Source organism: Prinia subflava, chromosome 16 (assembly GCF_021018805.1).
Source record: "Prinia subflava isolate CZ2003 ecotype Zambia chromosome 16, Cam_Psub_1.2, whole genome shotgun sequence".
NCBI lineage: Eukaryota > Metazoa > Chordata > Aves > Passeriformes > Cisticolidae > Prinia > Prinia subflava.
In genome coordinates this window covers 4,133,445-4,159,636 of record NC_086262.1, presented here as the reverse complement: position 1 = coordinate 4,159,636, position 26,192 = coordinate 4,133,445, and the positions used below count along the sequence as shown (strand labels likewise).

General features: G+C 41.3%; 1 protein-coding gene across 3 annotated transcripts in view; it reads right to left on the bottom strand.

Moving 5' to 3' along the window:
- Nucleotides 1-26,192, bottom strand: part of SLIT3 (slit guidance ligand 3) — a 481,586-nt gene that overhangs the window by 152,295 nt on the left and 303,099 nt on the right. For all 3 annotated transcript variants that reach the window (XM_063413913.1, XM_063413912.1, XM_063413914.1), the window contains 2 exons: nucleotides 18,610-18,751; nucleotides 4,042-4,113 (listed from right to left, as the gene is read on the bottom strand). In XM_063413913.1, the coding sequence (XP_063269983.1) occupies nucleotides 4,042-4,113; nucleotides 18,610-18,751 (214 nt within the window). The remainder of the gene's footprint in view (nucleotides 1-4,041; nucleotides 4,114-18,609; nucleotides 18,752-26,192) is intronic.

The window sequence follows — 26,192 nt, the reverse complement described above, 5'->3', positions numbered from 1 at the left end:
CAGAAAAGGTTTTCCATTCTCTACATCTTTTGAGCTACAAATTATGTTGGTTAAAATTTTAATGAAGTCCTCAAACTCTTTTCAAATCTGGCCATGTAAAGCGGGAGGGTTTTTTTGGTTGTTTGGTTTTTTGGTAACTTTTCTAAGGCTTGGTTCTTTTTTAAAGCTCATAAAGAATTGCTCTGCAATCTACTGATGTTTTCTGTTACTGCATCCTGCCTAGCAGGACAGGTTTAATGGAACGTTTTGGCTTTGCAGCTCAAGTGACAGCAGCCAAACTTGTCACTGTGAGAGGAGGAACATTTATTTTTATATTTATACAGGTTTTTGTGAAACTTGTTTAGACTGACTGTTGCTTTTTATCTACCAAGCAGAAGTACTAAATGGATCAGTCCTATCTATTTATTGAGGAATGTATTAAAGTCTGCCAAAATCACAAGAAAAGGCGAGTTTTCTGAACAATGACAAACATCTGAAAAGGGGCATCTAGTTCTTGAGAGAAGTATTTCAGCACTGTTTTAGTGATTTGCTACTCAACACTTCCATCCTTCCTGTCCCCCATGTCCGGACGCTAATGAGTGTGTAACTAATGGTGCCTGAACTGCAGAAATGCCACGCTGGGCAGCAGCACTCTCACTTCATGCAGATGCACTACAATCAGCATTAGCAGATAATTAGACACATTATTTCCTTTCCATTAGAGCTCAAGTTCCACTGCTTTCGGATAAGGAGGTTCCATCTCCTCCTTGACTGAGAGCATGGGATTCAATTTTGTCCTCGTATTTTTGTTCCCTTTGTTTGGCCTGCTTTGGTGAGATTGCCCTATTACATCTTTCATTTACACTGAGACAGAGAGAGGCTTTTCTAAGCTGCACAGCTAAGACAATTTAGATGACATAAGGCTCATTTTCTTAGTTTAGGGTATCTCAGAATCACTCAGGGGAAGTGTGCCCCTTCAGCTGGAAATGTAATAAAATTATCAGGATTCCACTCAGGCAGGGATGAAATCAGTCACATCACACTCCCTCCTGCACCTCTGACAGCACAGAAATCTCTGAAAAGGTTCTTGCACACACCTTGGGGGGTGGCTGTGCTCAGTCACCAGTTGGGGACATAAATTGGTTTTGCACCAGGGGAGCCAGGATGCCCTGCAAGTTGCTGAGTTAACATATGACTGTATGGCTTAAATGTCTTCACTGTAAAAGGTTTTGAAACAAAACAGATTTATTTTTAGATGCAGCCAAATGCAAGACTATTAATAGCGTTGGTTGAATACTCTCTTTGTTGACCAACATTATTAAAAACAGATTACTTGATTATCTCCAACATATAAAATGGACTGTTCTCATTTGACAAGAGTACTCAGCAAAATCCTTGTCATATATGGTTTAGTTTGTAGAAGCTGCTTAAAAATGTCACAACTCCACAGAGCTACTGTGAAGCCTGTGAAATCTCAATGTGTTTTCTGCTAAAATGTGGTAAAATTAGTCTGACAACATGAAATGCCACTACAAGCATCAGAGCTAGAGAGACGCAACCACATCGTTCAGAGTTATTCCATGTACTTGGCTCTTACTCTCGCTCTACAAACTTTTTGGTTAAAAGCCTCAGAAGAGCAGAGACAGGAGATGTGGGCAATTATGATTAAGTCCAAGACAAAATAGGTTTCAGCTCTTTTACTACACCTAATCACTCTCCCATCCTGAAAATTCTTGAAGACACATTCTGAACAGCAAACTGCAGCTATATGCAAGTATAACACTTGAATTAATATGCATCTTTTGCTATCATCTTGACCTAATAATATCAAATCATAGCAAGATTATGTTGGACAAGTAGATCTAATTTAATAATTAATCTCAGTTATCCAATTAGTAGAGGAAAGGAAACTTCATTATCTTGCAGGAAATACTCAGTAAAGAATCAAAATACAGAGAGTACAGAGTTGCAAATGAAGACTATTATCACAAACATTCTTGCATATTTATTCACCAGAAGGAGAAATATACAATACCATTTACAGGGCTATGCTAATACTATCCTCTGAATTATATAAAAATTTTTTTCTAGTAATTAATAGTAATAATAACAACAACTATATTAATGTTCTTCATTTGTACCCCCAGTAGGGCATCCATTAATTAAATTGATAATCTTCCTGCTATGGCACTGCTCATTCAAATCAAAGTGACAGAAATGAAGTAAGGCTAACAAACTTCAGTGATATTGAATTTATCCTTCCTCTAAACGAAAAGGATGGATGATTCTTTTGGTTTAGGATGTAATTTTTTCACCAAAGTACATTTTTGTGTTAACAGGACTGGGAATCTTGAAAAGTTGGTGTCAATAATCTCTTTAAAAACTGAAAAAAAAGTCCTCAATAAAACTATGTGTAACAGCACTGTTGCTCTATCCAGAGCATCACAGTCCTGCAGGAACTAAACTTTAACAAGGAGACAGGTGGAGAAACAAATGGCAAAACATCAGGTTTGTTATGGGACATTCTGCAGCCCAATACCTGTCCCAAGTTCCCCCACAAGATCCTGTCATACTAACTAGCCTTGGGCACACATTATCTGGCACAATAACTTATTATTTCATTATGAGTTCAGATCTCAAGGAATATGCCAATTACACCCCAAAAAGCTGTTAGCACCACTTGCTAATGGAATTCTGCTGCCAAATTCTAACATTAATCATTTCACAAAGCAAGTGCTATGTTGGATAGGGAAGCTATCTACATTAAAGAGTATTTTTTGGTCAACTCCCATAAAACTAGAGTTCACCAATCAATGAAAAATGAAAAGACAGTAAAACATTACAAAAATCTAAAATTAGTCATACCTTAGAAAGAACTATGTAGTGATTTTAATAATAAAAAAGTTAAAATTTAGGTCACTGAAAAGGGATTCATCATTTTTCACTGAAATTACCACCTTACTGTCCAATACAGTACTTCTTTAAAAATACATACAGCTATATTGAAAGCAAGACAGAAGAACAGAGACCATCTAAGACTGATGATTTGACCTGTTAAATATTAAGGTCCATATTTACAGCTCTTCAGCTCTAGGAACTTGCTAAATTTGGGCTGGAAAACACAGCAATTTTGCCATTAAGTCAATGGTATGGTGCAAGCTCAGTTCAGTTTCCCAAAGCCATCTGATAATGCAGTGTCTTCTGTGAAATGAACTGACGGTGTCTTAATCCCACTATTGTTCACATCAGAGAAGAGCTGCAAAGGCATTTTTTCAGCAGCATTAACACTGATCTACAAAGCCTGAATGGCTTCTGGAAGTTCCTGCTCCAGTGGCAACATCAATATCTCCACACTGTAGTGAAGCAGGGGTAACTTGCTTTACCATTTTTTGTGTCATCATGGAGCTGTCACATCATCTCTCACATCTCAGTCAAAAATGAAAGGAAAACCTGACTGGGGGAATGCCCCGTGTTATCTGCATGACAGCACTGCTACACATCAGGATTATCATTTTCTTTTAATCCAAAGAGAAATCACAAGAGGTAATAAAAGGAAGAATTATCCGGGTATCTACTGGTGATTAAGCGACAGAGCAAACAAGCTCCATGAGGTTTCTTTATTTTCCTGTAAACAGTCAAACCATTTCAACATCAGGACATCAAAAGCACTACAAAAACTCCTCAGTGCTCTGCAGGAACGTGACTCCTGCTCTAACTGGGGTCAGCCACCCTGAGGTGCTGCAAGCAGGCACAGACGGGATCAGAAGAGAAGCAGAACTTCCAATCTCTTCCCAGGAAGCAGATCTGAAGTTTGAACAGACTAACAACTAATTAAACCACACCGTTTATAACAGGAAGTGAAATTAAGCATTATTAAGGATTTCATGCACTGTTAGGCATCCTGAACCCAATTCCATTGTTGCTTACACTCTGAAGGGATGATTTGTGCAATCCCCAGTGATTTCAACATAGAATTGCCAATATGTTTCTAAAATGAAGATACTGAACTCGAAGTGAGAAGATTCATGATTGCTCTTGCATGCTGGGCTTATTAAAACTTACATTCTCTTGAGCTTCTTGTACTGGGTGAAAGCTCCAGGGGGAATGATTTTGATGAGGTTTTGTTCCAAACGTCTGAAAACAAACAAAGCAATATATATGTTAACTACACAGCTATAGGATAGGAATCACGTTAAATATGACAGCACATTTTACATAAATACAAAGCAATTTTACAGGGTTTTATGCAAAACATGGTTTTATTTTGAAGTCCACTAAATAGAGAAAATAATGAGAAAACGACTTAGAAAAATAAAATAATCCCTTTGATTGTTAAATTGGTCTAGAAAAAATGTCACAAGCAAAGGAAATTGCACTTTTAATGCTCATGGAATTAATAAAGCATAGTAGGCATATTTTAACATTAAGGTAGCAAATAGAAAATTAAGATGTTTTCCTTGACTATTTCTGTTGTAAATAGAATGTAGCTATTTAAACTGACAGCTAGGCTAGGCTGTGACAGCTCAGTAAACAGATTATTAACACCATCAGACCAATTCAGCAGCAACAACCTGTGGGAACATGCTAGAAACCAAAGTGAATTCACTGCAAGATGAATCCAGATTTTTAAGAGGGTGGGGAGCATTTTATGTTAGAAGGGTAAAAAAAAGAGAACTGCATCTTCCTATTCCAACTACCAAATACTTCAGTTTTTCTAAAATACAGTCCAGGCTACATGAAAAGTCTGCTGTTTTTATTTCTAAGATTTGGCTTGAAAGAAGTATTCTTTATGAAGTATCATAAATGCATGTATGACTAACATAAAATGTAAGCAGCTTTAAGACACTGCATACAGCAACCACTGAGATTAATTTCTGTTCCTTCCCGTACTTTCAAGTATTTGTCAGCAAGTTCTCTGAATTCCTGCTCAAAGGAATGGCTTCCCCTCAGATGAACTATAAATGTTCATCTCCATTAGAAATGTAAAAGTGGATCCTCAAACAACAAAGTCCACTGACCATGGTAGCTGAACTTCTACTGAGTTGGGACTGAGACCAAAGTGTGGTTTTACCTTGCTCTTACTTATTAGTGAAATGTTGTGTATTTCTTTCCCTGAAGTGTCCTAAAAATCAACAGTTTAAAGAGCAAAAAAATAAATCTGTGGTTGAAAATGGCTTAGAACTGAAGTACAAAAACATATTGGAATGATGGAATGAGGCACTCCAGTCATTTCAAGTTGCTGCAGCAATGCAGAGGGGAGAAAAAAAAGCTTTAGAACCAGGAATGACGATAAAGCGAAATGGAAGAAGGGAGAAGTAAATCAAGGTTTGTAAAGTACTAGGGAACAGTAAAGAGAAAATGTGTAAGCGCTCTGTCCCACTGGTGATCTGTTCTTTCATAAGCAAAAGAAAAAAATCCCCTTGAAAATAAGATAATTTGCCAGCTCATTTATACTCTAAGAAGCTCTTAAAGTACAAATATTTTGATATTTGCACAGTCAGCTTGTACAGCCAATGTGCTCACCCTCTTTTATATCTGCAGCCGCCTATTTTTTAAAGGTTGTGATCAGAGTTAATTCTATTCCTTGTTTTGTGATTTGAATTAGTGTCTGAGATTTCCTTTCCAGTTGGTCTAAATATAACACGCCTCATTTCTGGCAAGTCCACAGTGAAATGCAAATTGCTGTGAGCTCCAGCACGCCACTATTGTTGGGTGTTTGTCACCAGAATTAGCAGCACACACTCTCCCCATAAAGGCTTTTTGTCAGCTTGCCAGGCGGGTGTTTAACTCCTCCCAAGTGTTTCTGTGCAGGCACTTCTAGGAACAAAAGAGGGACAAATGCCTGCCCAATTTCCTGGCCCTGGGGATGGAGACTGGGGGTTCACCCATCCTGTACACCAGGGGAGCATGCAGTTCTCACAGGGAAACCCAAATGCAGTGATGGGGAGAAATGTGTGGCTTTTGACAAGCAAAATCCCAAGGCAATTTTAGGGACTCAAGGGTGGAAACATACACGGAGTTTTCTACCCCCATAGGGTGAAAAAAATATCCAAAACTGGCATAGACACAGGTCCCAACTAACAAATATAAAATAATTAAAATAAAGGAAATTTCTAGAAAAAGCAGAGAGGAAGACAGAAACAGGAGTTATTTGAGAGCTGCATGCTGAAGCTACCTAGTGAACCCTTCACCCTCTCCTGCAAAATCCGGAGCAGACGGCCTGTACAGAAATAGATGGACAAGGCTCTTGTCATCTGCAGTATTTCCAGCACAGCACCTGCCATTTTTTATTGCATGAAGCCCTTTGCAAACGAGGGACTAAAGGATGCTCAGAACACGTTCTGCTCAGTGCACTCCACCATGCAGATGGTACCACGGGCCCCCATCAGGGTGTGGTGGCAGGTGGGCTCCAACCCGGGCACAGAACAGAGCACGAAGTCCAGGGCTGCATTAAATGAGCCTGTGCTTTAACAGAATGAAGCACTAATCTGAATTCTGTTTACTTTTTACATAAATGCATGTTATAGAACGGCAGACACAGCCTGAAAAACACAATGAATTTTCACAAGTAAAATAACAAAGACACCTTGTTTGTATTAATACTTCACTCTTTCACCTCATTTAGCTCAGACATGTCATGTTGAGCACAGCAGATGATTAAAAACTCAAGAAATTCTAGGTTCTGCCAGAAGGGATGTTGGCGATTTCAGGGTGATGAAGTCCTAATTAGAAACCATATAATGGGGAACTGCTAGAGATGCCATCTTTGAAATAAAGTGAAAAGAAGTATTCTTACCTAATGGTGTCCTTTTTTCCTTCAAAAAGTGACAAAGTGTAAATTTTACAGCCACATTTCTATTTCAGAGAAGATTACCTAGGTTACCCAGAACATGACCTTTGGAAAACTGGTTTTTATGGTCTATCCCTATGCTATGAAATGCTGTCATAGGCTATAAAACCATCTGTGCTAGTGCAAAGCAACATCTGGGAGTTCACTTTGTGGGAGGGTATTACCAGAATATACTATAAAATAACTTTACAATACATTTCAGAAATCAGTACAAGACACGCAGTGCTAAAAGGCTAATTTTTGATAATTTAAACTACTACGCCCCCTCCCATTAAAGGTTTCTTACAACTCAATAACATTTTTCTTGATTCTCCTGTGGTATTTCATGCTCAGATCTATTTAAGAGACTCGCCAAGAGGAATTCCCAACACTGATAAAGTGAATTGTCCCTGTTCAGACTCCCAGAGGTTTTTGTTCCTCCTGTGTTCCCCTGCTGCCAGCTGAGTGCTGAGATGACCTGAAGCACATCTCCCCCCTCCCGACACACAGCAATGCTCTCCCTGCCTCTCCCAGCTTTATTTGAGAGGCTTTGACAACAACATCAAAGGACAGGAACAATTTCCTTTCTCTTCTCTAATATATCATCAGAGATTGGAAAGTGTGAGGGGGCCACTGGATTCAGATCCATTTTTTCTTGTAATAATATGATGTTAGACAGGATAAAGTCCTCCTTCTTCCCACTTTTTTTTTAAAATGACTTTGCAGCAATGAGAGCAAAAAGTAAACATATCAGAGAAAAAAGAACAAAACAAACACGGGGAAACCATGCAGTTAAAGATGAAAAACTATCCCAGGGTAAAGAATAAGCACTCAAATTAGCATGCTAATCCATCTCAAAGTTCACTGAGGTGCAAATCTTTTCATCACCTCCTCCTGTGGGTCTGTATTGCTCACGCCCAGGATGGCAAAACACAAAGGATAAAAAACTCTGCCTAACAGGGACTTAGCAGAGCCAGCTCACACCCAGGAGTGATGAAGCCATTCGTCTTGAAGAGTGATTCCCCCTGCAGAGTCGGGGAGACAGACGTATTAATTTGGGCCTTAACTATCTCCCTTTCATTGAGGGAAAGAAAGAATTTGTTATTTGGGTCTCTAATGGAGCAGTTTGCTAGCAATTTTCCCATTTCAAACACTGTCTCAGCTGCTAATGTGCAATGTTTTGTCAAGCTTACCTACCCATAACATAGACAAATCACTACCTTGGAGAAAAAGAGAGGGAGTGAAGCATCAGTGCTGGTAATTCTCAGCTGTCAGATGAATAGAGCCTACAAATGAGACAGCCACACTCTATTAACAGTGCCAGGAGCTCCTGCCCCAGCCCCGTCACAAAGGTCCCTGTGCATGGGGCAGGCACCGACTCCAGCTGGGACAGAGGGAGGGGATGAGACAGAAATCCCTGGGACACACAGAGGGAGGGGATGAGCCAGACTGTCCATGGGACACACAGAGTGAGGGGATGAGCCAGAAATCCCTGGGACACACAGAGTGAGGGGATGAGCCTGAGGTCCATGGGACACACAGAGTGAGGGGATGAGCCAGAGGCCCCTGGGACACACAGAGGGAGGGGATGAGCCAGAAATCCCTGGGACACACAGAGTGAGGGGATGAGCCAGACTGGTCCCTGGGACACACAGAGTGAGGGGATGAGCCAGACTGTCCATGGGACACACAGAGTGAGGGGATGAGCCTGAGGTCCATGGGACACACAGAGTGAGGGGATGAGCCAGAGGCCCCTGGGACACACAGAGTGAGGGGATGAGCCTGAGGTCCCTGGGACACACAAAGTGAGGGGATGAGCCAGGCTGGTCCCTGGGACACACAGAGAGTGAGGGGATGAGCCAGACTGTCCATGGGACACACAGAGGGAGGGGATGAGCCTGAGGTCCCTGGGACACACAAAGGGAGGGGATGAGCCAGACTGGTCCCTGGGACACACAGAGAGTGAGGGGATGAGCCAGACTGTCCATGGGACACACAGAGAGTGAGGGGATGAGCCAGACTGGTCCATGGGACACACAGAGTGAGGGGATGAGCCAGACTGGTCCATGGGACACACAGAGGGAGGGGATGAGCCTGAGGTCCCTGGGTTGGGGCTCTGTTGGGCTGGTATCGCTGAGGCTACCAGGAACCAAAGAGCCACGAGCCAAAGGCACCTCCCAGAGAGGGAAAGTGTGAGCTCAGCTTTGGGAGAGCAGCACAAACCCATGGCACACTCCCCTGGCAGGATGCACACAGCCTGTGTAAGGGGTGGTGGGAAGGGCAAAACCCTTGTTTTCCTCCTGCCATATAAGCAGGGATTTGCTGGGAACTGGTTGGGGAAAGAAGGAGCATTCACATCCAACGTGGTGACAAAACCCAGCACTGGGGAGAACTGTTTGGATTAGGAAGGAGGAAATTTCTAGGGAACACAACAATCAATCCAAGGACTGAAACAACTGCATTATAAAAACCTACTTGGAGCACTATTTTACATTTATCTCATAATTTGGGTTCTCATATCTTGTTGTGCATTTTGGTCTCTGATAAAGAAAAGTCCACAGGTGTATTTTCAGTATTCAAGGTAAATAAATCATACTAAATAACTCAACATCATACATGGTCTTCTTACTACAGATATGAGCTGGATCTGATCCCTGCCCTGATGTCTTTCTTGCCCTTCCATCTGAAATACAAGCTTTATTTGCAGCATGCACAGCAGGTGTGGGCAGCTGCATTGAGGTATTTACCCAAAGACAGCCCTGGAGAGGAGGGAGGAGTCCTGCCCTGCAGTCACCCATCAGGACGTGTGGCTCATCCAGCAGCAGAACATGAAACAACCACAGTGCAATACCAAAACCCACAGTCCTACTGCTTCAGAAAGTGCTCATGGACCTATATCCCAGAGAACAGCTTTTTGTGCCTAACCCTCAGTCTCCAGGTGGAAAACAAAGTGCTTTGGGAAGGCAGGACATGGAGGATTTTAAGATGTCTGTGCTTGCTGCTTGTTTGAACTGTTAAAGCCTTCATCCTCCACCCCAGCCAGACTCCACCACCACTATAAAACCCCTACACACATACAGTCCTCCAAGACTTTTACACTGCTGCTTTTCATCACAGCACCTGAATGACTTCCAAATAAAATTAATAATATGCATTATAAATGCCTCTTATGGAGTCTGCCTTAGGAAATGGAGAGCTTAGAGCCAGTAAACCCTCCACCTGTATTAATACAAGGTGACAACTGGAGTTTCCCTTCATATTCCCTTTGGTGTTGATTTTCAAGGTGTAGCTGTCGAGCTCCTGCTGCAGTCCTAAGCAGGACTGCTTCCTAACAACTCACCCCAGGGCAGAGCTGCAAGAGACAAAATCCTATCAGCAGTGAAGTGACCTGTCAACATAAATCTACCTAGGAAGTTACACAGATAATTCTGCTCACCAGAAGACATCTTTCAGAATGAAAACAGATGTTTTGATCTGTTCTCTGATACCATGGTGTTATTCTAAAAGCAGTGCTGGTGACATTGGATATTCTGACACACTGCAGTGAGTTTAGTTTCAGCTGTGTAGCTGAGCAGTTGCTCAGGTATCAGCTGGTAACCACTGAATTTGTGATGGCAGCCGCATTAGGAATCCATCCCCTCTGTTGTAGCATGTTAATTTTGCATTAATATAGCACAGACAAACAGGAAACACCAGAGAAATCCGCAGACTGCTATTTCACAAAACATCTTTTGACAAAACACCAGTGTCTCTCTAAGCACATTAACACCAGAATGAAGCATTGTTCTGCCAAACCTCAAAGTTTCTCCATCTACCACTGTGATACTCCACATTTGTGGTGGGGATTTTTGGCCCTTCTCATCACCTTTCATTGTAATGTCCCTGCTAGTCTCATCTTCCTTTCTTTATCCCTGGATGAGGGTGCAGGCACCCCCTGAGCTCCCTCCCACTACAATCCCACGACTGCAGGGCTGCTGCTGCCTTGTGCCCAGATGTAAAAGCAGTCTCCAGGTGAGCTCCCCTGAGCCAGCACCTGTGAGGATGTTCAAGGTTGATCAGAAGCTGTTTTGGGGGCAGAACACAAAATAATGCCTCCCTGCTCTGGTTCTAGACTAGACAGGTAATTTCCCATCTCAGCTGACTTTACTGGGTCATGTGGACTCGGGATCAGGGTTTGCAGGAAGAATTTTACCTTGATGCAGGCCTGTGGCTGTGAACACAAATGCAGGAAACAGAGTCCTTAAATTGGAGAGATTTGGCAACTTCCAGGTCCCTGCTGGTAACTCCATACCTCACACACCCAGCACGAGCTCGTGAGTTTTGGTGTTTCTGAGATGCTGGGGTGAGCAGCAGAGACAGGGATCCCACACCTTGACACCCCAGATTCCAGTTCAGAGCCAGTGATTTCAGTTCAGAGGGACCAAGGGACCATCCCACAGGGTGCTGCAAACATTCTGCTGTTCACTTCCACAGCATCTGCTCTGAGCCTCACTCAGACTCTGCTGAGCACTTCTCACTGGTTTTGCAATTCTTTTTTAGGTGGATTTTTCATTTTTGTTGTTGGGGTTTTTTGTTTGTTTGTTGTTATGGGGTTTATTTTTTTCCTGAAGGGAGCCAGAGAGTTTCTGTAGTACCTATGTGAAAGCAATCATTCACCAATGGTTGAATGTGATAAATACAAACCTGTAGGAACAGTTTTTAACAAGCCAGACCCAGAATATTTGCTTCACTGAGAAGCTCTGTGAGGTCCCAGACAGACCAACCCCTAAACACATCACACTGCTGTTTAATTATTGCTTGAAGGAGGCTGGGCCTGACCATCCTCTATTGGCCTTCAATTATTTCAAGAAAGTTCCAGCCCAGATCCCTTCCCACATTTTCTCACAATGCTGGAACCAGCTGAGGGATCTGAGGATTTCAAGCTGATTTGCATTTTATTTGTCAAGTTGTAACACAAAACTTTTCTTTTAAACTTAGTGAAAATTGAAATAAGCTGACAGAAAAGATAAAAAGTTATTTTTTAATCTCTAATCTAATTTACTGGTAAGCGCTCTTTACATTCTGTAACATCTGCTTTTACTGCCCATTTACAACACTGAAAGAAAAGGCAGAACACCAGAAATTAGCAGGAAAATTAAGTAGCTTTCTGGTAGCTGAAATTCTGCCACATGTATTATTTTCTCAACAGATGCTGTCACTTGACAATAGACATTCCTCAAATCCTTTCTTATTTTCACAGTCTTTTTAGGCAAAATAAACAAAACATGTGTTAGCCAAAAGACAATTAGTATTTCATCCAGTAAAAAATCTGATTAGTACGTTTTATGACAAAGTTGTGATTTTATGCTATTTTATTTTCAGTAATTGCTTTTCCTCTTCATAATCAGCTTTAAGAATGTATATACTCATTATATATTGGAACCTCTTTATTTTGCTTGGCAACACAGGAGCTTTGCAGTGAGATTTGTATCAGATAAGAGATATATGCCTTTTTGGTTACACCATTCATTTTTGTAAGTAATTATTAATTCATATTTATACTGGACTGAAGTGATGTCTCTGGGAAAAAGAGACTAAACACACACACAAACCCCCCCAAAAACCTAAACCCAAACTAAAAATCAAAACAACCTCAAACCTACGAACCTTTTATGTTTACTCCTACACAGCTTGCCTGTGTAAATTAACCTGCATATAAATTTTTTTCTAAAATAAATCTCCCAATTATAAAAGCAGTAAAGAAGGTAAAAACTGATATGGCCAAAATGAAAATAACCATGTGTATGAAATCTAGCTTAATCAAAACAAACCCATCTTCTTGTGCCTGCAGATGACATTAGTTACACAACTTCAGAAATAAAAGTAAAGATGTAAGAAATAAATCTGCTTTGATCTTGCAGCAGAAACTCCCCGCTGTTGCTGCTTGTTTCTAAAACTCTGAAATGCAGCTTTCTGTTTTCCTTAATTTGTCTCAGCACGGAAGACACCTTTATTCTTATAATTTTCCATATATTTTCTCTACTATAAATCTAAAATATTTATTATTTCTTTATTCTTTATTATTTTTGTGTTTTGAACTCAACAAAAAAGTTTTCCACATATTTTTGGCCCGACAAAATAAACTCCTGTGGAATGCAAGACACAGTTTGCCGGGTGAGATCCAGAGAACAGTAGTCAGGTTAGACATGAGAAGCTGTCCAGAGCCAATTTACAGCAGTGAATGAAAATCATATTACAGGATTCAGCTACAGGAGCCAACCTGACTCCCCAGCCAGAGAACTTGCCACCAGAGGCAATTATGGAGCATTTACTGCTGTGTTCAAAAATACTGTGCTGGCTTCAGCTGCACTATTTACTGGAAGCCTGGGGAAATTATTATAATTTTCTTTCAGGAGGAAGAACAATGTTAAATGAAAAACTGTCATTCCTTTATCCATGAAGTTTACAGTTTTCACACAGTTATATTCTTGGTAAGAGAAAAATCTCTTACCTTTATGAAACTGAGAACTTCAAAGCCAATTGTTAATAAACATGAAAATGCTGTCATGTAGTTGATATATAATTTATATATATAAAAAAATCTGATTATAATGAATAGTCACTGGTGCTCAATCTTTCTATAATAGCTTCTTTTACTTTATTTTAATTGGAGGAAAATTCATTTTGAGTATACCAGTGACTTAAACACCTTGAAATTGTTCATCACCTTCTTCAAATCACAAAAGCTTCCTAAAGATTCACAACTGAGGTTCTAGCTGGCCTGAAGCACACATTCCTGCAGATACTGAAGAACAGAGAAGGAAATTTCTTCCCAAGACAATTTCTGAAACAATGAACAGAAACTGATCTGCCTACAGGTCTCCAACACTGCCCAGCACAGTGGTACCCTCATGACATTTAATCTGTCAGGAAATCATTCATTAAAGGTAGAACAAGCAGAACATTACATTACAAAGTGGTCATCTTGCAGAAAATCAGGTTTGTGTTCATTTTGCCAGACCCAGGAGAAAACCAACATTACATTTTTTCTGTGCTCAAACTCTAGAATTTTTCCTAAGAGTAGAAATTCTGCACCAAAATCATGTACTGCTCATACCTACAAAAACATCAGCCACCAATTCAGCTATCAGAAGGGAAAATGCTAAACTAAGCTCATGTAGAACAAGTGACTAAAACTGATCTTAGGCCGAGCCTAGATGCTGCTGGAAGGGCTGCCATCCCCGTTTGCTCCCCTCAGCTGTCAGAAGAAGCTGTGGTTGTTATCTCACCAGCCATGGGTGCCTAAACTGCACTTTTCTTTCAGGGCCTGGCAGCCTCTTTACTGCCTGGAGCAATTGCATCAGCATTTAAACATTTAAACATTTCTCATTTCTGATTCAGGTACATCCTACCCAGCTTCACTCTTGGCTCATCCAATTCTACTCCTCTTAACATCACCAGACACAGAGGATGGTACAGGTTAAGTAACAGTGGTGAAGCAAGCTTGATGTGAGCAGATCTCAGATCTCTTTCAAGATTTAAGGATATACTTTACATCCTGGAGTTTGATTTATAAGTCTGCAGATGATTGAGACTTGGCTTTTTGGAGTAATTAGCGCTGCACAGCACAAAGTGTTCAAAGCACAGAGCCTGCTGACTTTTGCTGCAGCTGGGAGTCCTCAACACTTCTGAACGTCTCAGCTGAGTCAGCCAGAACCCGAGATGACATCACCAGTGAACACCCAAGAAAAGCTGTGTAAGTCACTTGCCCAGAATCAATTAATAAAACCACTGGCAAGAGGAGACACAACCCAAGTCTCTGAACAGCATTCATGAGATTATCTTCCCCACAGTCCCCATTTTACAATTGTCCTGTTCCTGCAACAAGTGAACAGACCCTGTCTATACACACAGTCTCCCTCCCTCCCTGATGTATCCCTAGACAGTAAGAAATGAATCCAAGCTTTCAACAGCAGCATGAGACTGTGCTGTTGTTAAAGTGAATACCACCACAAATATATACAAAAGCTTTGAATGACAACTGCAGCTACAAACACTAACTTTGGCATTTTCTGATTTATTTCTTTTACTTTAAAAAAATATGTTTAATTTAGTGGCCTCAAACCAAAAACTGAAATTCCTAATTCCATCACTAGGAAACTCAAGTGTAACAGGAGTCCTAGACCCCTGTAATGCTCTCTACCTGGAATAGCAGCAGTGCAAACAGGAGCTCCTGTGTAGTTTAATAGTTAATCTAATGCACAGGGACAGACACACAAATTGTTGTTGGGTTTCCCAAGTACATGGTGAGGAGGCGGGAAGGCTCTCCAAGGTAAATGTGCTTCTGATGGGAAGAGACTCCTTGGCTCCCCCTTTCCCTGTGTCCCTCTGTCCTGCCCCCACAGCCTGGCCACCACAATGTCCCAGCCCTCCTGCCACATCCCCACAGTCCCCTACAGAGCTGGTGTCCACTGCCACCAATCTCAGGCCTTATACCAAATACTCCTCACTTCCTCAGACTCACAGCACTTTGCTCACCCCGCCCCGATTTCCTTTGTTCTCATTTCTTCTCCTCATGTATTTGGATGTTTCCTCATTTGAGCTCACCCTTCTTTTCCCATCAGTTTCTGTACTGGGCTCAGCTTGTTTACATTCTTTCAAGCATCTGTCCCAATCACAATCCAGCCTCCAGCTTTAGCAAATAATTAATCCCTTCTTTTAAGCAATGTGAAGATCCTTCAGAGAAGCAGCACCCAGTGCCAGTGGTTGCTACTCCAGCATCTGCCTGTCAAGGCATCACCAGGCACCCCTGGCAGCAGGAGAGGGGCTGTGCTGTCACTCAGGAGGGTCTTGCACCAACTGTTACCAAACACAAAGGCACAAGTGGCAGTCCCTGAACTACTGTTTTAAGGTGCACAAAATTCTCAGACAAGAGCTGCCCAGAATTCACATCCCAAAACATAGCCTTGCTTGCAGGGACAAATAAAGATGAGCACATCTGTCTAAGAGAGACAAACAGCATGAAAACTTCATGCTAAAGAAGGGGCAGAAGAAGAGTGTTGAGGGGTGGGAGAAGATTACCAGGGAGTTACTGATACCTGCCCATGACTGGGAGGCATCATACAAATGTGGCAGGCAGCAGGCTGAAGCAAATACTGTTGGAAACACTCCAGCCAGGGCTGGCAGTGCCCTTACCCCCAGTGCCCACACTTGCACGGGCAGCAAAGCTGTCCTTGGGCTCATTTATAGCAGGGCATCACTAATGACTGAGAAAGGATCTGTCCAGCCCATGTCCTGAGCCAAGAGCAGCGCACACCACGTGCTGAGTGAAAGCTGCTCCGGGTGTTTGTCACAACACCCTCCCAGCTCCCACAGCTGGTCACAGGTCTCTGCTGTCCCCTGAGCTCTGCTGGCTCTGTGGGCTGAGCTCTCATTGTGTTTGACAGGTGCTGGCTGCAAGGTTGTGATCAAGTCTGAGCAGAAATACAGATTCTTTGGAGATTTGTCTGCTCTCAGTTTGCTGATGGTCCCTCTCTCCCTCCACCTGTCCAGTGTCACGCCCATCCTGCACTCACACCACGTTCCATGTTCATCTTGCAGGCATTTTCTCTCACCCTTTCTAAATAACTGCAACCTCTCCTTTTATTGTGGATGCTGACCCAATGTAGTGCAATGACTGTTCTGTTCATGTACCAGCAAACCACCACACCACATGCATTTCAATATTTCTTTTCAGTAAATCCCTCCAGGTGCGTAATGACTTTTGTTTTCACCCAAGTAGTCATGCAAAACTTTTCTGTGTTATTCTCATGTGCTTCTCTATGACCCAGATTGTTCATTTCTCCTCTGAAAAGCAAAACAGAACCACTTTGTAAGCAGACAATCTTTTGTAACACTCAGCACACAGTCTGTATTCCTCAGGTTCAATTTCTCATAACTCATTTTTCCTCAGTCAATTTGGCTGCTGCTGTCAGCTCCCAACTGAACAAGAAGCTTTATAAAAAACCAAATTGCATTCTCTACACTCTTCCTACCTATTTTATGAAATTATGAAAAAACAAGTCTGGGATACAGATTTCCAGCCTTCCTAAACTGCTTACTTAATAGCAAACATTCTTGTAATGAAGTCCTTCACCTCAAGGAGTAATGGAGCAACACAAGAGACTTCCAAGTCATACGTGGCAGAGGGAAAATTAGCATTATATGATGCTTATATCCCATGACAAGTGAATTTCCTGGTTTGTGATGGGTTTTTATCAACAAAAACAGTTTTAGGACTTGTTGGCAGCTTTGTCAGAGAAGATTCTGCCTACTCATGCTCATGAAGAAAGGTAGGAAAGCTGAATAAAAGATCTTTAATTAATACTGAAACAGAATGAAGTGTAGGTCACCTTTGATAACTGTGTTAGAGCAACAGCTGTGGGTTTCATTTTTGTAGGACAGTTTGTAAGCCAAGGGTTCATATCAGAGCAATTTGGCTTAAAAGAAAATACTGAGTTAAGGGGAAGTACAAGAACTAGTTGAATTCAACATTCCTTGGGGTTCTTATGCCCACAGCATGAGAAGGACTCAGATCTGCTGGAGCAAGCCCAGAGGAGGCCACACAGACAACGAGAGGGCTGGAGCCCCTCTGCTACTGAGAAAGGCTGGGAGAGCCAGGGGGTTCATCCTGGAGAAGAGAGGGCTCTGGGAAAACCTTAAAGCCCCTTCCAGTGCCTAAAGTGGCTCCAGGAGAGCTGGAGAGGGATTTTGGACAAGGGCCTAGAGTGACAGGACAAGGGGGAATGGCTTAAAACTGCCAGAGGACGGGGTTAGATGGGATATTCCTCCCTGTGAAGGTGGTGAGGCCTGGCACAGGCTGCCCAGAGAAGCTGTGGCTGCCCCGTCCCTGGAAGTGTCCAAGGCCAGCTTGGATGGACTTTGGAGCAACCTGGGATAGTGGAAGATGTCCCTGCCCATGGTAGATGGCCTTTAGGATCGCTTCCAACCAAGAACATTCCATGTTCTTATGAATTTATGTTTTATCATGGTAAATTTTGCTGTGTATCAGAATTTCTACAGCAACAAGGATCTGGATGAGTCCAGTAACCATACAAATATTTGAATTAGTACTGTGTAGACTGCAGAAGCTGGCTGGATGTCAGAAAACCCTGTATGACAAGAACCTAAATAGGAAAAGAATTGATCTGCATTCCCTGTGGACTAACCACAAGCAAAGTGGTTTAATGTAACAGGATTTCAGGACCACTGTAGTATGAAGTCACGGACACATGGATGGCTCCAATTCCTAAGGGTAGTAAAGGCAAACAAGCCTGTAAAACCAGGATCTGATTCCATGACACAAGTCACAAAACTGTTAAAGAACTAGAAATAAGAATGTGGAAGACAAGATATAGAAGGTAAAATCAGCAGGGACAATGTCCTCTGATGTTCTAATTCATTATAAATGCCTCCTGCCAAGCTAAAAAGACGTTCCCCCATCTCATGGGGAAATCACTGACTAGAAATAAGAAAGGACTGTGTATTTTCATTTACTGACTACAGAACTGCAATTCTGGGTTTGTGAAATGTAAACACAATCTGAACTTAAGGCCCCAAGAACTTTATCTTTCTTTCAGGTAGGGCAGTACCAAACTATCTTAATTTGCATTTAAAAATGGTTTGAGCCCTTAGATCAAAAGAACAAGTCAAAGAGACAACTCCAATATATCTGACAACTACTTAGTTTTTAAAACACGCGCCTTTCTTCCACACAGGAGGCCGTAAAATGGAATAAAAATGGAGAGACATGGGAAAGATTTGAGCATTAGACTGGCACTTACATTTCCCAGATGTCCTCTGGGAGGTTGGCTGGGATCTCTGTCAAGCTCCTTCCCCGACAATCCACGACGTTGTTGCTGCAGGTGCAGGCAGAGGGGCAAGTGATGGAACTGGCACTGCACGACGGGGGCTCCGACTGGGACCCTGAGACACGAGGAAAACATTAAATGGCTTTAAAAAATGATCGTGTGAGATTTTAACAACAAAATACATCAGGCTCTGAGTTCTGCAGATCCTCTTACTACACAAAGTAGTAATTTATTTGCAAGTGAATATAATATTCTACAAACCAGCTGCAGAGAAAACGTGTAAAAGGTGACTGTGTTCTTATTCCTCCTCAGTCTCCACTCTATCAATCTCTTTCCCTCATGAACACTTCATGCTCACCCATACCAACTCATTCAAAGATTTTCAAATTAAGCTTTAGGATCAAATAGTGTTTCCAAAAGTTATCTTTGCCATGAAGTTTCCATTACACAAACACTTCTTGAGTACTTTTACAGACTGAGAAGACTCTCATCAGCAATGACTTATGTTTTTGAAATGAGGCAGCCTGTTATGGTGTGAAGACTGGGGATATAAAGCCAGTTTTTTTAACATTAGACAATGGAGTTAATGGAAACATAAAAGAACTTAAAAAAACATGAGTTTAAACCTTCAAACCCTTGCTTTGGCTAGACACAAAGACACAAAGCTACACACATAGCAAAGGTGTAGCATGAGGACATTGCTCTATACAAATTCTAGTCAATACATTAGATTCAGGCTTAATTAAGTGTCATTACATTTTTTTGAAACTGTAGCAATTATGTCAATTTTACTCAAATGGTTATGATTCCTACATTTAAAGTTTTGATATATGCATACATTTAGCCATAGATAAAATGGGTTTGCTATGCTAATTGAGGTTATCAAGATGTAGCAGTTATTGGTTTATTTATAGTGAGTCATATTCCAAAGTACATGGAACACAAGAAGCTTCAAGTATCTTTACACTGAGATATAGATGGCTAAAGGTGAAGGCTTGTGCTGGTAAGAAGTGACAAAAATCATAAAAGATTGGCCTTTTGGGTGGAAAAATAAAAACATCACTATCAAAAAACAAATATTCATGAAAATGTGAAAAAACTATTCACAAAGCTGTACACTCTAGGGGTTTGTCTTTGAAGATACCCATGATGGATACTTCTATGAATTCTAACAACAGGTGGCAAGAAGTTAAAAAAAATTGCATCAACATGTAATCCAATGTTCGTTAGGACAACTAAAACATTTATAAAAATGCAACATTCCTATAAATTTCCTCTTTAGATTTATGCCTCCATACTTGTTTGGCTTAGCTCTCAACTCTGCACAGCAGTGTCAGCTTGTATAGAAAGCTACACATATGCCTGCTTTCACAACCTTGTAAACAGCACAGAAAAGTCAATATTGGAAAGAGATTCCAGTGGCATCTCTAAGTGTCATTATTTACAAAGACAGATACAGTTTGAAAGGACATCAGCTGAAAACTTCTGCAGGTGACTTTACACTTGCAGAGGGAGTTCTCCTGGAAAGCAAAACACAATTACTGTGGAATCATTCCTTCCATTAGAAAGGTGTTGAATTCTGATGGGAATTAATTTCAATTTGTCTGAGCTTCCTTAAGTTCAAGCACGCTGTCACCCTCTTTAAATATTATTTTGTAACCAGGGATGACAGGACTACCCTATATTAAAATGCCATGTTGAGTTTCAGGATAAGATCACCATTTCAAATGCAGGCAAAACATTGCCAAATTCGAATACTGGGTTTGAAATATTTTTATTGGGTGATCACTTGACTTTCTTTCAGGATACCAGATGAAAACTCTGGGTTTCATAGCACTGTGTTTTAAACATAGCTCTCATTGATGTGAATCAGAGTGGCTCAATTTTGGCAGTCCAGACCTCAGAGCTCCAATCCAGACATCCAGAATTTGGATTTTAAGAGGTACTGACCATCTATAAATGGATATAAACAGAAATAAATGGATCTCACAGGAAATTTGTGCATGGGCAGAGGTCAAATACATTCTTTAGGAGAGTGGGCAGCTGCTTCCACCATGAGATGATCCTAATGATCCCTTCTCTGCTAAAATACCCTCTCATTTATAGTCCACTCTCCAACCACTTTGACAGCTGCAGGTGAGGAGTTTTCCATCAACACTCCTTCATCTCAAGACAGAGACCATTTTAGTGTCACCCTGAAGAATCATCTGGGCTAAGAACTACTGTAAAAAGAATTCAATAATGTCATTAAAATCTAAATCCATATACATATGGTCCAAAGAAACAAATGCATATTTATCAAGCAACCTGAACTTTGGCTTGTTCCAGTTTCAAAATCTTATTACTGGCTTAACACAGTCTATTCACGTGACCCTGCATTTAACACAGTGGTTAAGTGAACTATTTGAACTAAACAAGAAAAACCAATGCCACTAATTAAACATGTACATGTACAACAGGACCAGCAGCTGTCCTGGGTTTGTTTTCTGGCCATGGAAATGCAGGGCATACATACTATCACTGACAATTAATAGAATTTCTACAAAATTGACAGAAATCTGCACAACAGCACTGCCAGCTTTGTCTTTCACAGAGTCTAAGGTTCCTGTAGGATTTGAACTGTGACTACTTCCAAAAGCAGTTTATATTGCCTCAAAATGCACACAGCTCTGTGTTGTTTGTGTAAGAACAAGAGGTTTGTTCTTGGACTTGATCACCTACAGTTTACAATTCCTCTTTGCCTACCCTGTGGTACAACAATGGCCAGAACAAAATGAGGGACAAGTGAATACAAACGAGGACTGCAAGCTTTTAGGGATAGGAAGAAATTATCAAATTAGGCAGAAACTTCAGAGCAATACTTGTTCTGTGGGAGTAAAAAGTTGGCAGCAAGGTCAAATCTTCCACACAACCATCTTCACATCTGATGTGCTTTCTGAAGAGGCTTTGTAGCAGGGGAAAACTGCATTTTACAGTTATAACACCACAACATATCACTGTGGGTTGGAGAAGCAGTAGTACACTGCCTTTTTGCTGGGACCCAGCATCAGAAAGCTGCTGTACTGTCAGCTGGAGCTCTAAGAGTCTGTGCTGACACCACTGCATCTGAACCAGCAGCAGAAGGTTGAGTGGAGCTCAGCTCAGCACCTCCCCAGTTTGCAGAGGGCCAGGAAAGGCAGGGCATGCAAGGGGGGATTGCATGAAGCAGTCTGAAAAGGGAGGGAAGATAGAATTAAGTCTCTGTGGAACAAAAAGCAGGCAGCAGCAGTAGAATCACAGAATCACTAAGGCTGGAAAAGACCTCCAAGACCACTGAGTGCAGCCATCAACCCAGCACTCCCAGTTCCACCCCTAAACCAGGTCCCCAAGCACCACAAGCACATTTCTTTCTTCTTCATGAGCAAAAGTAGATCTAGACTGCAGGTTTCTGAGATTTTTAATGATAAAAAGACTTTGTGTATAAATTGCTATTATCCTGATGAAATGCTTTTGCTTATGTTTTTCCTTGGCAAAGAACAAAATGCTGTATTGCATGTGCACACTCAACAGGCATCTAGCACATATTCCATCAGCTCTCACACAAAAAATCATCTGTTCAGTTGAATGTTTTGTGAATAACATTAGAAACAGAATTTCAAATCTGATTTGGATTTAATGGTCCCACTTCAATGAAGATCCATTGTTTGCAGATCTATAGAATTAAAGCACAAAAAAATCCAAGGGAGTTTAATCAGTTTAACATTTGTATTGTTGTGGAGAACTGCTTAAAAAAAGACTGGTCAAGAAAACAAGTCCAAAAAGGCTATGAAATATAAAGTCATTAAAACTTGGCTATGACTTTCATAGGCTTGCAAAGTATAAGCATAGAAATGATCAAGGGCCTCGACACAACACAGACTCTAAAGAAGGATATTTGAAATTTAAAAATGAATTTTCCTTTTGCTGCCAATACTTCTTCAAAAGAAAAGATACAGGAAAGGCAGAAATATTTCAAGATTTCTCTTTGTGTCCTTTACAAGTGCAGTAAACTCCTTACAGTGTGGCTGCAGCAAAAGGAAATGGCCACGGACAAATCAGCTGCATTTAAATTATTCCCCTTCTGAAGTTGTTCTCAGAATCTGTCATCTTGCCATTGCAGATTTTTTTATAATACACAGCAGCCCTAGTTCACCACGTTAATTATATTTTTCTCAGAGAGAAAAATCATCAACTCAATCATACATTTTGCTTACAGAAAAACACGAACAAAATGTGGAAGCCAGGGTAGGAGCATGATTAACAAAAATTACTGTGCTTTTTTTCACCTGATGCAGTGGAATGACAGTGTCAATAATTATGGTAGTCAATATCTGGCACCACTTTAATTAACAGTCTCAGACTATGGGTTAGGGGAAAAAAGGAAAGAGAGGGGAGACAGGACCCAGAAGTTTCAAGAGAAATCCAATGCTTCTTTTGAATAAGTCCCTCACTGGCCCTTTTTAAAAGCAGCAAACAGACTAATATTACAATTAGAATAGAATTGTTATGGTGTATAAATGCACAGTTTAAATGTCACAGGCATCTAAAATAAATTTTGCAATTACTAAATAAACTAAATAATCTCATTAGCACTGACACCCAATTACAGCACACTAAGCAGTGTGTTTTATTACCTCATCACCTATGCAATCACCTCTGCAGCAGCTCCCTTCCACCAGCAAAATGTTATTTCTAAAACATGTTAATGGATTTTAAGATAAATCTGACAGGACTTCCTGGTTAAAAACCTGTGCTGACTTTACATCATTTAAAATTATCGGACATGAAATTATTGATCAATAAACAAAACACTACAAGCATTGCAGCTCCATGGATATAATATGACCTTTTTGGGTGTAATTAAATAACCCACTGCACGTTCTGACCATGCTGGGATATCTGAAATCAATTCCTACTGCATGAGCCATAGTTTGCACTAGATTCCCAGTGATATAAACTAATTTATTCTAAAACACCTAATGCAGATGTTGCTCCTGACTGGTGTCTGTATCCCAGTTTAAAGGGACATTTGAGCACAGAGTTCTGCAGAGAGAGATGGGCAAGGGAACCACAACTGACCACATGCAAAATTAACATTCCTTATTCAGGGCAAATACTCCTCTAATGGACAAAATTTGTACAGAATTGTTTATCCTACACAAATGTGCAGCAAATGTTTTAAGCAAATATTTCCATCTATGGTTGTTCAACAGTTATTTGCTGAGCACAGCTTTAAGATCTATGATTAGTAACTTCAGGCCCTAATTGATGTTAATGCCATTGAGTTCATGGCATGCAAAAACTTGCCAGTCATGAATATTCATTATTTCATTCAAGTTCTCTGCGTTGGTTGCTGAACATTCCCAAAGAGTAAATTTATCTGTTAAAAAATTCATGGCACATCAGCACAACAGTTCTGTAAGGCAAAAGTCAACACTAATTAGTTTACAAATAAATATCAAGGAGTAAAACTGGAAATATCCAACTACACTGAAAGGAAGGTTTGCCTTAATGAATGAAGCCCACTTTATCCTACAAAATCCTGCTTAGTTTCAGGTAATCTATCAGTAAAGTAGTACCATTCAAAATCAGACCTTACTTCACATTTTATCCTAAAAGCACTAATATTGCAATTATTTAATTAACAATAACAGCACCACAATTATATGGAATACTGCTAAGAAAAATGAAAAAAAATAGAACAATGAAGCAGCCTCAATCATAACAACTGAGGTTGAAGGGGTGAACTTATTCTTTTGAAGGATTAATAAAACAGAACCTGTGAGACAACTGAAGTCTATAAAACTATGACAAAAGTGCTTTTCTTTCAGGGAAATTTATTCCACCTAAGCCTTCCAAAGGAGGGGTTGAAAAGTCAGATTATCTCTTATACCCTGTGTCCACTCTGAGTCTTTCTTTCAAGAAACACTGACAACACAGGCATTTTCACCTTAAAGCAGGGAGAACTTGATTTTCCAACTACTGCACCACAAGGAAGGCTGCTAGTGTGCACTTGGTTCTCTGGGTTTGGACACTGCCTGCTCTTCCAAAGACTAAAACAATTCTAACAGAAGGTCTTAAAAGATGTAGTGCTCCTGCAGCTCGATTGGTGCCCATGCAGTTATCTCATTAAAGGCAGCTCCACAATTTGGATCAGCACTCTTGAAGGTGCATATGAAGTCACATTTAAAAATAGGGCCAGAAATAATACAGTGAACTTATAAATATATTCAAGCATAAAAATGAAGAGGAATATAAATTATTGAAGTGAAAGGATGCCACCTGCACAAGGTTAAAAGATAGATAATGGGCATGATCAATTGTGAGCCTGTGAAGGGAGTACAGTTCTAAACAGGTGATCCATCCTGGACTGCTCCATGATGAAGTTTGATGAAGTTATGGAAGGAACTGAAATAGTTTAAGACTACTCAGTCCTTGGGCCTTGATTTACTGCTGTTTGAAAAGGAGGTTGAAATACTACATGGTTTTGTTTGCTTGTACATTTGTCTTTGCCTCTGCCCCCCAGTCTGCATCCTGCTGAAGCAAGCACAGGGCTGTGCCTGCCTGTGCCTCTTGAGGAGGAGGAGGGTGGGATTCACTGCAGGCAGAGGCGTTACAGACTGGCACAGCCACTCAGAGATGGCAGACACGGGGGACATGTCTCCTGATAATGACATCCAAGGGCTCCAGTCTGGTCATGAGCTTCCCCATGGACAGATCTGGAGGGAGGAAATGCTTTTTTCCAGGTCAGTAGGCAAGAACTGAAGAGAGAGTCACCATCCCCTTCCCTGGACTGCCTTGGGATTCCATGGACTAGATTGTTTGGCATTTGGAACACGCTGAGGAAGGCAGGGAAAATAAAGACTTTTCCTGGGACAGGCTGAGATTGCTGCCTCTGGTCTTTTGCAAGAGGCTCCTAGAAGACTCAAGCTCTTTAAGGTGTCTGGAAATTACAGAATAAAATTCTTACAGATCTTCAGAGCTAAACATGTTGGCCTGCCATTCCAGGGGGTAAATTCAATGAGCCAGGAGATCCCTTCAGTCTGGCTACAGGGTGCAGGGAGACAGATGGAGATGTGCTGAAGGCAATCCTGCCCCTGATCTATTGGAGCTCTGTTAATTATCCAAGGGTGGGAACAGCCTTGCCCTCCCAGCTATGGGGGTGATAAAGGGTGAGTTAGCTGGGAGGGGGCTCAGCTGGAGTCTGCTGGGCGTGGTGTGAGGAGGGAGGGACAGGAGAGTGTGCAAGGGGCAGGAAGGGTGAGATGCTGTGTGTGGGACAGACAGGGTGAGATGCTGTGTGTGGGACAGACAGGGTTAGGTGGGCACACCAGGGACAGGGAGGGTGAGATGCTGTGTGTGGGACAGGCAGGGTGAGATGCTGTGTGTGGGACAGGCAGGGTTAGGTGGGCACACCAGGGACAGGGAGGAGTGAGCCAGAACTGCAGAAGGAAAGGAAGGAGAGAAAGAGCCAGAGCTGTGTGGAGCTGCCTTGGAGACTACAGAGAAAAGGTGTGGAAGACTTCTCTGTAACAAGG